Source organism: Acinonyx jubatus, chromosome A3, assembly GCF_027475565.1.
Source record: "Acinonyx jubatus isolate Ajub_Pintada_27869175 chromosome A3, VMU_Ajub_asm_v1.0, whole genome shotgun sequence".
Classification (NCBI taxonomy): domain Eukaryota; kingdom Metazoa; phylum Chordata; class Mammalia; order Carnivora; family Felidae; genus Acinonyx; species Acinonyx jubatus.
The window spans coordinates 135,904,409-135,917,540 of NC_069388.1; the positions used below are offsets into that span (position 1 = coordinate 135,904,409).

General features: G+C 56.0%; 1 protein-coding gene across 3 annotated transcripts in view; it reads left to right on the forward strand.

Annotated features, from left to right (window-relative positions):
- Positions 1-13,132, forward strand: part of EIPR1 (EARP complex and GARP complex interacting protein 1) — a 120,349-nt gene that overhangs the window by 17,239 nt on the left and 89,978 nt on the right. For 2 of the 3 annotated variants that reach the window (XM_027077789.2, XM_027077788.2), the window contains one exon: positions 8,421-8,553. The exons of the other annotated variant lie outside the window; for it this stretch is intronic. In XM_027077789.2, coding sequence (XP_026933590.1) covers positions 8,421-8,553 — 133 coding nt within the window. The remainder of the gene's footprint in view (positions 1-8,420; positions 8,554-13,132) is intronic. 3 annotated transcript variants of the gene reach the window in all.

Sequence of the window (13,132 nt, forward strand, 5' to 3'; positions counted from 1 at the left end):
TCTCTTGTGTATGACGTGTACGGTTCCTTGCACACGCCACATGCTTCCTCCACGTGGGATGTGTTCCCTGGGGCCGTGGCCAGCTGCGGTGGGGGGGGTGGGGGGTGGATCCCGGGACGCGCACAGCCGTCTGGGAGCTCGGTGGCTCCGGCGTCCCCCACGTCCCCGGCGGGCACGGTTTTCCAGCCCGTCGGAAGGGATGAGCAGTTGCCCCTATACACCCCAGCCTCCGGCAGCCGGTCCCCAGGCTTATTTCCTGACGGAGGGTGACCCGAGCTCTGCGTGCTTCCCGGAGAGTGAGGATGGGGATTCCCCACCTGGTGGCTCCGCATTGAACTGCACGATCAGTGCAGTTCGCGGCCGCCTTCTGTGGGGTGTTGCGTGGCACCGGCCAAGCGCTGGCACGGGGGGAGCTCAGGTGGGTTCTTTCCCCTCCCCCAGGAACTCCCCGTGGACCGAGTGTCTGAAGGGTACACGCTTCCAGCGTGGGGACGTGGGAGAGCCGGGCAGGCCGGGTCAGGGCGACTCCCACACCTGCCGCCGCCAGGGGACAGGTGTCGTTGACCCCGTGCCTGAACAGACCTGGCGCTGGCCCTTGGCAGTTGTGTGGTCTTTCCCGGGGGTCGAGCCGGACTGTGGCCGAGGCAGAGCTGCGGTCGGTCCTCTCTCCTCCGCGCTTCCGCAGGAGCCTCCGCTGTCCCCTGGGGCCAGTAGGGGTGCGCGCCCTCGGGGCTCCCTGTAGCCTCCCTGCAGACACCCACACTGCAGCGCAGGCCGCAGGCCGGGGCTGTCAGTGTCCTCAGGTCAGGCCGCTCTGCCCACGCCCGGGCTGGGGGCCCCTGGCCTGTGGCGCTGCTCCCGACTCCTGCTTACTGGCTGGGGAGGGTTAATGGCCCCTGGCTTCGCCTCGGGCCATCAGCTCCTGGGGGAGGGGGGCATTAGTTCCCTAGAAAGTGCCAGTCTCGAGTCAGTCCTACTTAATTCAGCTGTGCCATTTTCTGAAAACCTTGGGAGCTGTCACAGTTGCTGGCCTTCTTTGTCAGGTGAGCTGCTTTGCTTTCTGCCCTTAGCTTGGCACGGGGCTGGGTGCTGGGAGCAGGATGGGCAGGTCTGGGGCTCTCCTTCAGGGGGCAGGGGGGTGTTCCTTCTCTCGGAGGCCGTGTGCCCTGTGCTGTCCAGTGGGGAAGTCTAGGCAGACTCCCAACAAGGGGTTTCAGACCCAAGGGGTTTGCTTTGTGCTGTGCTTTGCCCAAAGACTTTCTTTGCATGTTGCTAGCTTCCCATTTCTTACGTGGCTGGGGGACGAGCGCCAGGGTGACAGAGGACCCAGACCTGTCCTCTCTCAGCATGGTCAGTGGAAAGGCTGATCCCTGAAGGGGAGGGCGGGGGTGGGGGAGGGAGGTGGTGGTGGACCACTGAGTGGCTGCTTTCCCTGGATAGACCTTTTCCGTTTTAACTTTCGTTTTGAATTTGTAAACCCCATTGCTCTGTATTTGTGTTTTGATTAAGGATAGCTTTGTTTGTGAGCCCCATCTGGCTGCAGGCTCTGTCTTTGGCTACCCTCAGAATGGCCTGGGCATTGGTTAGAAATTGAGACTCTCAGCCCCACCCCAGACTAACTGAAACCTGAATACCTCCCCCTCCCCTCTTCTTCCACTCTCCTCTCCCCACCCCCTCTTCCCAGTACTGATTACACCTCAGATTTTCTGTTTTATTTATTTATTTATTTATTTATTTATTTATTTTTTATTTCAAGGTTTATTCATTTATTTTTCAGAGAGAGAGAGGGCAGGCGAGTGCACATGAGCAGAGGAGGGGCAGAGAGAGAGAGAGAGAGAGAGAGAGGGAATCCCAAGCAGGTTCTGCACTGTGAGCACACAGCCCAACATGGGGCTCGATCCGACAAACTGTGAGATCGTGACCTGGATTGAAACCAAGAGTCAGACACTCAACTGACTGAGCCACCCAGGCGCCCCCGGAATTTCTTTTTAAAAGATAGAGTTCTACTGTATGTATTTTTATTTTTTATCAAAAAAATTTTTTTTTAATGTTTATTCATTTTTGAAAGACAGAGAGAGACAGAATACAAGCAGGGGTGGGCGGAGAGAGAGGGAGGCACAGAATCTGAAGCAGGCTCCAGGCTCCGAGCCGTCAGCACAGAGCCCGACGCGGGGCTTGAACTCACGAACTGTGAGAGCATGACCTGAGCTGAAGTCGGATGCTCAACTGACTGAGCCACCCAGGTGCCCCTACTTTATGGCTTTTTAGTTTTGAATTTATCTGTAAAAGTGTGCTAATAAAGAGACAGTTAGCTGGTAGTATTCCTGTGAGCTGTTAGGTTCTAGCTGTTTCCCCACCCCTACAGCAGATGCTGCAAAGGACGTCCACCTTGTCCAGTTGCTGTGGGCTGTGTGTCTCCCCCCAGGTTTGTAGGTTGTACCCTAACCTGCATGGTCCAGGCGTGAGGAGGTGGGGCCTCTGGAAGGTGCTCAGGTTATCACAGTGGAGTCATCACGAACGGGATTGACCCACAGCGCTTCCTTACCCTGCCCGCCACGTGAGGACACGGCAAGAGGATGGCCTCAATGATCCAGGAAGAGGGTCTCAGCGGACCTGACCTTGCTGGTGCCCTGGTCTCAGGCTTTCAGCCCCCAGAGCCGTGAAAAGTACATTCCTCGTTTGTAAGCCACCCAGTCTGTGCTCTGTGTTCTAGCGGCCCGAATGGACTAAGACACGGCTTGTACGAGAAACGCCCTCCCTGGGCACCAAGAGGTGTGGAATGTGGGGTCTTTTTTTTTTTTCCCTCCTGGGCTGCCAGGCATACTTTGGGCTTCACGGACAGAGGATCTTCACGTGCTGGGGCTTCTTTGCTGCAGGAAGGGGAGTCAGCACAGACAGGTAACTGGCAGCCATATGGGCCCAGGAGCACGTGTGGTAACAACTTCCACTTAATCATTTAAAGTCTTAGCTAAGGGATCCACAGATGTTTCAGTTCGAACAAAGAATTCTTAGAGATCCAGCTTCCTAAATACACTTACGCTGCAGCAAGAACCCAGAACAAGTCAGTGACTTGCCCCAGAGTAAAACGGCCAGAAGTGGCCGAGTCACAACTGGAACACGGGCCTCCTGGTCGGACCCCTTTGCATTCAGTATTTCACCCCGAAGACAGACGGACTGCGGCAGAGGAAGCGGAGTTTGCAGGGCTTCTCGAGCCCTGAGCGAGGAAAACCGGTGGTGTGAGACCCGAATCCAGGTCCTGGCCCTGGCCCCTGCGGCGTTCCAAGCAGCCTGTTGAGGACAGCGTGGCCGGGATCCGTCCCCGTGAGGCCGTGGTGTGAAGTCCCCCGTGGGCGGGCGAGCTGCGTCTTTTATCACGGTGGTTCAGCTCACCCCTGGGGAGGGCTGCGGCCAGGGGCAGGGAGACGTGCCCCGGGGAAGCCGTTGGATCCTCAACTTCCCCTAAGGGGAGCTTTCCATTTTCTAGTTCTGATTTTATCCATATTTTTAATTCTTCTTCTTCTTCTTCTTTTTTAATTTGTTAAGAGTTTGTTTACCTTCAGTTCAATCAGAGAGGTGGAATGGAGAGACAGTGCCCTGGCTTGGAGTCACATGCTCAGACGGACACCGTGATCTTCTAGGAAAGTGATGGAGGATTAGCATCATCTTTATGGGCTTTTTAATAAATTTTATAACTCTCATGCCTAACTTTTTGTAGAGAGTCGTCTGTGCCCTTAGCCCTACTAGTAAATCCAACTTTAAAAAATTTAACAATGGTAATTCAAAATATATGAGTGTGATCTTCATTATTAGCCATTAAAACATTTTGAAAACTCATGAAGATTTTAAAGTAGCATTTTACTCCCCAGACAGCCACGTGTCTGCCTGACCTTCGTATCCAATTATTAATCGGTCTTTCTTTTGTGCTCCAATAATCTTTTGCACTCACTAATTATAGTGTTTTCTTCACCGTAATTTTTCGTAACTGGCCCGTAACTGCATATGTCTATTCGACAGAATGTTTCTTTCTAAGTCCAGTAGTGTAAGCTGGCTAGAGGGTGGTGCCCTGAGAATAAACCGTTTAAGGTATAGTCAGTCTCCTTCTCTGACGTCAGGGGCTCGTCCTTGCTCACCTGCTGCGATGCAGAGCCCTGGGGAGGGCGCGGCACTCCAAGCACCCTGGATAGAATGGGGGTTCAGAGCCATGGTCTGGAATCCTGTTTCCAACTGGATGTGACACACTACTTCAAGACCTGGGTTTCTTCGCCTGTGGATGGTGGCTAATAATCACATACGGCTCTTTTAAGGATCCTGTAGAAAGAGCACAGTGCCGGGTGCATTGTACGTATTAGCCATTACTACTTTGTTTACGGGGATGATGTCTCAACTGTTCTTTCTGAACATACCCAGAGTAAAACATTCCGTGAAGATGTATCCTTTGGGCCTGCCTGTGAACCCACTATAAATGAGGATATGTGGAAGGGTCTTAGGACCATCGAGCTTGAAGATGAAGGTTAAGGGCTGTAGTATTATGGCGTGTCAGATCGGGAGAGATGGGCTCGTGCCTCCTCCCTGCTGCGTCCGTGTGCCCGGAAGTGCAGAAAGGAGCCTGGAGCCAACTTTGCTCAAGCGTTGGAGCCCGTGGACAGCATGTGCCTCGTGTCCGCACCAGGAGAAAAGAGCATTCCGGAGAGCTGTCGGGAGGGAAGACCCTTCCCCAGATGAGAAGGACCCGTAGCAGCGGGTGAGGTGGCCTGGGCAGGAGAGCCGGGCGGCCACAAGTGCTGGGCAGAAGGGGAGAAGGCCAGCACACGGGGCGCCGGGAGCCGGCGTGGGGCGGATGCGTGGGCTTTCTTCGGGGGGAGGGGTCAGCTGAGCCAGCAAACAGGAATTCTGAAGCCAGAGCTCTGGTGGTGTCACTGCAAGGGGCTCCTGGCGCTTTAGTGCACGGCAGAGGGATTGATTAGAGAACAGGAAATAGTGCAGGTGCATTCATTCATGTTTCAGTGTTAATGGAGAAAAAAAATTCCCGTTCACCCTAACAACACAAAAATTATTCCTGATTTTGTATATTGCATTTTAGTCTGTGTTCACATGTGACTTTTATATAATTGCATGCCATTTTCTCTTCTGCTTGTAACATTTAATGCTTTCATAACATTTTTGGTATTTATAATTGCTCTTTATCATGACTAAAAAAAAATTTTTTTTAAATGTTTATTTTTGAGAGAGAGAGAGACAGAACTCGAGGTGGGGGAGGGGGGCAGAGAGAGAGGGAGACACAGAATCCGAAGCAGGCTCCAGGCTCCGAGCTGTGAGCACCGAGCCCGGTGCGGGGCTCGAACTCATGAGCTGTGAGATCATGACCGAAGCTGAAGTCGGACACTCAACGAACTGTGTCCCCCCAGGCACCCCATTTATCATGTTAAAGCTACACGATGCTCCGTAATTTTTGTTGTTCATTTATTCTTTGAGATAGAGTTCAAGAAATCAAATTATTTCAATTTCAACATTTGTATAGTTCCTATTAACATTTTGTAATACATCTTTTGAAAGAATTCTTCAGATGTACGACATGTATTGATTTTCCCACAGCCTTGCCGGTATGGGTCGTCACCACTCAGTTGGCATCACGGAATTCTTCAAAATTTTTAAGTCATCAGATACAGGGGCGACTGGGTGGCTCAGTCAGTTAAGCACTCGACTTCAGCTGAGGTCATGATCTATGAGTTTGTGAGTTCGAGCCCCGAGTCGGGCTCTGTGCTTACAGTTCAGAGCCTGGAGCCTGCCTCGGATTCTGTGTCTCCCTCCCTCTCTCTCTGCCCCTCCCCCACTGGAGCTTTCTCTCCCTCAAACCAATACATAAACTTGGAAAAAGTAAGTCATTGGATATACTAATGAACTTTTCTCCCTTTAGAATTTTGTGCCTCTACTCACTTTAGAGGACTCGTCTGTAAGGTGTAGCCTTACAGCCGGATGCCTCTTGCCACTCGGGCACACCCCCACCCCCACCCCGTACCCACGGGACCGCCACCGCCATCTTCTCCAGTGCCCACAGCCCGTTTTGTGAATACGCCACCACTTCCGTGCCCCCTTCTGGGCACGGACATCTGGGCTGTGTCCCGTTGTTGGCTCTCGTGAGTGAGGCCGCGGTGGGCACTCTGGTGGGTGTCTTTTGTCTGGGTGTCTGTGGGGCGCAGACCGAGCCGTAGGCTACCGGGTCGTAGGCCACATACGTGTTCAACTTTACTAAGTGCTGCCCGAGATTTTTCTCAGTAATGACTTAATTATTTAATAAGTATCAATAGCTTTTTAAATGTGTAACATATCCACGGAGGGAGAAGATGTTTATAGGTAAAATTCCCTCACGTGTGGAAAGGAGAAAGTACAATAAACCTTCGCTTTTAAATTTTTTTTTTTTTCAACGTTTATTTATTTTTGGGACAGAGAGAGACAGAGCATGAACGGGGGAGGGGCAGAGAGAGAGGGAGACACAGAATCGGAAACAGGCTCCAGGCTCTGAGCCGTCAGCCCAGAGCCTGACGCGGGGCTCGAACTCACGGACCGCGAGATCGTGACCTGGCTGAATTCGGACGCTTAACCGACTGTGCCACCCAGGCGCCCCTAAACCTTCGCTTTTAAAAAAAAGTGGCACATTGGGGCGCCTGGGTGGCTCAGTCAGTTAAGCGTCTGACTTTGGTTCAGGTCCTGATCTTGCGGTTTGTGGATTCGAGCCCCGCATTTGACTCTGTGCTGACGGCTGGGAGCCTGGAGCCTGCTTCCGATTCTGTGTCTCCCTCTCTCTCTGCCCCTCCCCTGCTTATGCTCTGTCTGTCTCCCTCTCTCTCAAAAATAGACATTAAAAAAAAAAAAAGTTTTAAAAAGTGACACATCATAGTGGCCCCACATCTAACACACATATAATCTGTAAATTTTGAGCCCACCATGAAAACTGCACTGTGCTGAGTGCAGGAGAAACTTACTGAAAGTAGTTTTAAACATAAAAAAAAGCAGGACGGATTTTTAAGCTCTTCCCCCAGAAGAGGGGGGCAGGTCGAGCAGGCACTGGCTTCACTGTGCCAGGCTGGGCATGGCTTTGGTTTCCCACGATCCTCTGTCCTCTGTGTGCATGTGAGAAACTGAGGCACGGTGTCCCACTGGCTTGTGGTGTCGGTGGTGGGATTTGAATTCTGAGTCCGGAGCTGTCCCTCAGGGCGACTGGAAGCCACGACGGACAGAGCGAGGCTCTCTGGAACAAGGACAGAGTGTGGAGGCTTTTGGATGTCATGGAAACATTTCTTAAAACGGCGTTGTTTGTTCTGATTGCAAAGTAACACATATTAATCACACACAAAAGAAGTGAAACAAACCCCAGCGAAGGAAAGGAACACCTGCCATTATCCCCCACCCAGGGGAAGCTGCTCACCTCCTGGTTCTTTGCTGGTTTGGGCGTGCTTGCTCTTTAAACGAAAGCTGCACGTAGCACGCACACAGTTCTTGGTTCGTTCTTTCCTCTTAACTGTATGTTACGGACCCTTTTCCGTGGCACTAAATAGTCCTTTGTAGCGTGCTGAATGGCTCCACGGTATTACGTTAACAGTCAGATACTACAATTTATGTGAACAATTCCCTTTCGCCAGACATCAGGTGACTTACAACTTTTCATCGTGATGATGCCACAGTGAGCGCGCCTGGACGCAAATCTTCACGAACACCCATGAATATCTTCTTCGTGTAAATTTATTTTTCAAACAAATGTTTTATTTTTCTCATTGACATGGGTACTGATAAAAGTGTGAACGTGAAAATCCTTTTATTCCTCTAAAATTTATCCAGAAAAGCACGGAGGTAGCGGATTTAACTTTTCGTGGCTAAAATGTAATACTCTCGTGTATATATCGTGTGATTGTTACAGCTGTTGGACTCCTTTGTGGGACGTGTAAGGTGTGCGAACGTGTCACGCCATCTCACCCCTCCCCCCCCCCCCCCCCCCGTGGCTGCCCCCTCGGGCGTGAGCACGGTGTGGGCGTCTCAGCTCTGCCCAGGCAGTGGCTCCCTGAGCTCCGTCCCCTCCACTAAGCCGCGTGCAGGGTTCGAGGCTCATTGGCGGAACCCCTAACAGCTCTGGGCCTGATGCTGGCCAACTGAGCCACTTGGGGACAGAGCTTTAGGTGTCTTGTGTCTTTAGGACTGGAAATGACGGGGCAGTGTTACGTAGCTTGCAGTCTTAAAGATCCTCTGCAGGCGTTTCAGACCTGTCTTTCGAGCAAGCACAGTCAGGTGGACTCCCAGAAGTGTGTGCTCCCAGTGTGGTTAGAGCAGCAGTGAATTGCAGGGGTAAAGCTGCATTTGATTAGTTGGGATTGCCGTGTTCAGTTAAGGGACAGGGGAGGTGCTGATGTGCTCCTTTATTGTACTTGCAGATCCACATCATCGATTTTGATGACGAAAATAACATTATCAATAAGAATGTCCTCCTCCATCAAGTGGGTGAGATCTGGCACATTAGTGCCAGTCCTGCGGACAAAGGTGTGCTGGCCACCTGCTACAATAAACGTGAGTATTCTCAGGTAGCTCCACGCATCCGCGAGCTGGGCCTCACGTCACTCGGGGGTCAGTGCACGGTTTACAAGATGTGATGATCGGTCAGGGTGCTGCGCTCACAGAGAAGTTGTGTTTCTGCAGGTGGATGCTTGTCGCGGTTAATAGGACCCAGAATCCCGGCTCGTCCCGGCACTGTGACCCCTCGGGGCTGGGCAGGGACGTGCGGGGGGTCCTCGAGGGGCAGAGGTCGGTGTGCTCCTAAGTTAGTTAACTGTGCTGCTCACAAAGGGCAGCCGGTTTGTGCCTCGCTGCCCGCGTGCGACGCCCGTTAAAGGGTGAGGAGAGGGCAGGACGTTGTCTTCAGTGACGCCTTCCCCACGCACAGCACACACGCGTGTTGGGTGTCCGTGCTCCTCGACCAGCTTCCGCCCGGTCTGCTGTTTGCCGCTCCCGTCTCTGGGACCTTCGACGTCTGTGTCCATCCAGACGTCTGTGACGCCCAGCCGGCCACGCGTCGTCTCCATTGTCCGTTCTGTCACTGTCAGTAAGTGGTGTTCAGATTCCGGCTTTGGGGAAGAAGCTCACGTTCCGTGTTTCTCCATAAGCCAGAATAAAGGGTGCTCCATGCTGTGTACGCTCTAGACCGCTTCCCTCGCTCACGCAGTGTGCTGGGTACTTGTGAGCGCCCCACGGTCTCGTGCCCCACACTCTGTCTCCTTCCTTCCTTCCTTCCCCAGCCGCGGATGTTAGTGTGTGGGGCTGACTTCTTCCGTCACCAGCCAGGCTCCCGGGACGCCCTGCTTCCAGAAACCTCTGCTTAGATTGTCTGTTCCCACGGGTTCTCCGTAGGGGTCTTTCTGTGTGACTCCACTTGCACCTGTGTTTAACACTTCTTTTCTTCGCGGTTAAAAAGTTGCTTTCTGAAAGGTCTTTTCCCCCTGAGCCTCTTGCGTTCTTTATCTCTTACTCTTAGCTTGGACTTGCCTCATTCCGCCGAGAGCAGCCGCCCAGAGCCCACTCCGACCTTGCCTCCTCCCCCGTCCTCAGTGTTGGGCTGGGGCCCCCTTCTTGTTCCCGTGTCTCAGGCCAAAGTCATTGTGTCAGCTGGCTGTCACAGCCGGAGTCCTCCCGGAGCGCATTTGGGATGTACTTACGTCCACGCCCCCACGCCCCAGCGCACTTGGTGTTTGTTCACGGTCAGAGTGCGTTCCCTGTGACGGCCCGGTGCTGTTCCATGTAAGGCCCGCTGTGCCTGCACATGGCTGCAGGTCCGTTGTCCCCCTGCCACCCGGTAGTGTGCCTCTGCCTCCACCCGCCCTTACGGAGCCCCCTGCCTTGGTTGGAGATCGCTAGAAGTTTCTGCGAGTGAAAACAGAGGTGGTCCTCTTCAAGAAAAGCGACCTTCAACCCAACTTTCAAAAGGGGACCGGTTCCCCTTCTGATTAACTTAAGCTCAGCTGACCTTGATTTTACCTCCCGAGCCCCGTTGCCCCTGCCGTCAGACGCAGCAGGGTCGCGGGAGTGCTGTCCTGGCACCTGCACCTTCCGCTGTCCCTTCAAAGCAGGGCGTTGATCTTGCCTGCGCTCGTGGGCAGCCGGCTGCAAAAACGTGTCCCACGGTGGTGGCTGTCACGCGCCCCTGGCGTATGTGAGCAGTGCCTGCCGCCCCAGGGGCCTCGACCCTCTCCTGGGCAGAGCACGGTTGTCACCTCAGACCCTCGGCCACGACGGCCCCTGCCCGGGGCACGGGCACCAGTGCAGGGTCAGTTCTGGGCGTGCGTGTGGCTTCTGGGTGTAATCTGCTGTCGGGTCAGGGCCTGAGCCACGTTCCCCTCCGTCTGTGGCCCGTGGAGCTGTGACGTCATCTGCCCGTCACAGGGCGCTGGGATAGGTGTGGGGTAACAGCTGTTGACGTTTTGTCCACACGGGAGGGTGGGGGCTCAAAGCAGCCGCTGGCCACCACTGTTCCTAAAGGCAGACGCCACTGGAGGGTCCGGGGTGGGTTCGGCCCGGCGCCCCGTCCGTCTCTGCCCTGCAGGCTCTTGGGCCTGCGCCCCGGCTGTCCTCGCGGCTTGGTGGAGCCGCGGGCACGTGGGCCGGGGACCAGCGCCAGCCCATCCCTGCGTCTGGTGCAAGCTGGCAGGTGAGCTGGGTTATGCAGGCTGTCAGACCAAGCCGTGTGCACAGGCCGCCCTGAGACAGTCCCTTCTCTGCCAGGGACCCGCAGGGGTGGCAGGAGCCCGCACCCTGTCCTTGCGCCCTCCAGCCTCCTGAACGGACCCCTCCTGTCCCCGTGCTCTGGCCTGTTGTCCTCTGGACGTGGCGAGCGTGGGGCGGCCCACCCGGGCCCTTTGCCGCGCTTTCCTGACGGTGAGACTCGTGAGGTTAGCCACCGCTCCTCCTGGAGGGGTCGAGTGCTCACGGCCACCGATCTGGCTTCCTTTGTGCTACTGTGGCCGCCCTCCCTGGTTCCTTCTCTCCCCTTCCAGAGTCGGCAGCAAGACACAGGCCGGGCTGCCGTGCGCTCCCGGGGCTCCGGCACGCACAGCCCGCCATGCCGCCTCCGTGTCTGCCGTGGCGGCACTGGGTTTCTGCTGCCTCGTGACGAGGCCCCTCCGTCCTCTTTCCAGAACGTTCCCCGTCTGGGCCTCCGCTGGCAGCGTCTCGTGTGTGCCTGTGTCCTCTAGCAGGCTGTGCAGGGCAGTCTGTCCTCCTCCCCAGGATTCTGGCAGCCTGCACTTACGTCCCCGGGCCCCTGTGGTTTTGTGGGCTGCACAGGAAGGTGCCACGGACACGGCATGTCGTCCCCTGCACCGTCCCCATGGTCGCGAGGCGGCTCGGCCTCGCTGGTTCTCTGTCGGGGCCTCAGGCCTGCGCCCCGGGTGTCGGGTCCACTTCCTGGCAGAACTGGGTCCCAGGTCCCGGGTGTAGACGGGAGCTGGCCGTCAGCCGGGCTGTGAGCAGCTGTCGGGTTAAGCCCCAGGTTGGTGGTGGCCTCGCCCCGGCTATCCGCGGGCGGGGGCGGGGCGCTTTGCGGTCGGGGCCTCAGGAAGCCCGGCCTGCTCTGCCGCGGCTCCATGCTGGCGGCCAGCCCTTCTGTGCCGTGCTTGCCTCATCCGGCAGCCTCTCTGGGAAGAAAGACCCGTTTCTCGTGGCGTTCGTGGCCCAGTCCTGGGAGCTCAGCTCTCTCCTGCCACAGGCAGGTCTCCGAGGTTTCAGTCCTGCGGGGCACGCTCATTGCCATCGAGAAATGCCGCGAACGCTCTCCGGCTCTCGCTCGCCTCCTCCCCGCGCGGCCCCAGCCCCTCGAGCTCCGAAGCCCTTCGTGGCTCCCACCTGATCCGCACCGCTGGTCCGCGCACGTCCCGCTCCTGGCATGAGGCCCAGACGGCTCCCGTCAGATGCCTCCGGAACAGCTCAGTCAGGGTGTATGCTCGCCCTGCGGGCTTCGTGCCCGGTGCAGGCTGCAGAGCGAGTGCGCGTGTGCGTGCTTGCACCTGGACACGCGTGGGCCGGGCTCCGCTCTGAGCTCCCCACCGGTCGTGAGGCTTCCGCACCGCAGCGCGTCACGCGTGGCTCAGGCCCAGGGTGACCCAGACTTGGGTTAAAGGCTGCAACCACACCGTGCCCTTTGACCCCCAGCGATGCCGGTCTCGTATCGTGCTGCCCCCCCCCTTAGCGTCTGGGCTGGTCGGGGGCTCTGTGCAGGTGTCACACGTGTCCCGGTCGTGGTCATCTTCCGGCTCGTGGGTGTCAACACCGCAGAGACCCACCTGCCCTTCGCTGCCCCTCACGCGCATGTCCGTGCCCTGCTTGGTTCCTCTTTCTGTTCCCGTCGGTCTCCGCAACATTCCGGGCAGCGGGAGCATCTTTCAATCGAGAGACCGCGGGCCTCCGAGCCATGTCCCCAGGCCCTGAGTCTTCCCGCCAGTGGAGGGGCCGCTGAGGGCAGAGAGCGGGAGGGAGGGCCGACGGGCAGAGGTGGCGCGGGTCCCAGGGCTGGGGGGACCTGTTTCTAGCAGAGAATTGTCCCGGTTTAAGGTTGTTGTCTGCGTCCCCTTCACTCGTGTCCTGAAACTCTTCCCTGTGGATCTTACTGGGTGGAGGAGGAACGGACCAGGCAAAAGTGGGCTCGTGTGCGGCATCAGGAAACGGAACCCACGTGGCACGGTGTCCTCTCCTGGAGCATCTGGGCATCATGTTTGTCGTGAACAACTGTGTCTAAATTACATGCATGTGGTGCGGCGTGCGAACTGCCTCTCAAATTGGTGGAAGTCTGCACTGTGGTAGAACTCCTGTGTGTGTGCACACACACACACTCACACACATTGGGACATCACAGTGGCCTTGTCAGTGAAAGCGCGGAATTGGATTGACTCGCAGCTCATTTTAAAACATGCAGACGAGGACCTTCTCTGCGTACCTTGTCTCGTCCTTCCCACGAGCGGTGCCAGACAGCAGCTCTGCTCGTACAGCCCGAGTAGCCACCACCTGCAGGCAGAAGCCTCTAGAGTTACATTCTCTTCACGCTGTCCAAGCAAATGACCGTGGACTGGCTGTAGGCTAACGTGATGTAAATACTCCTGCTTCT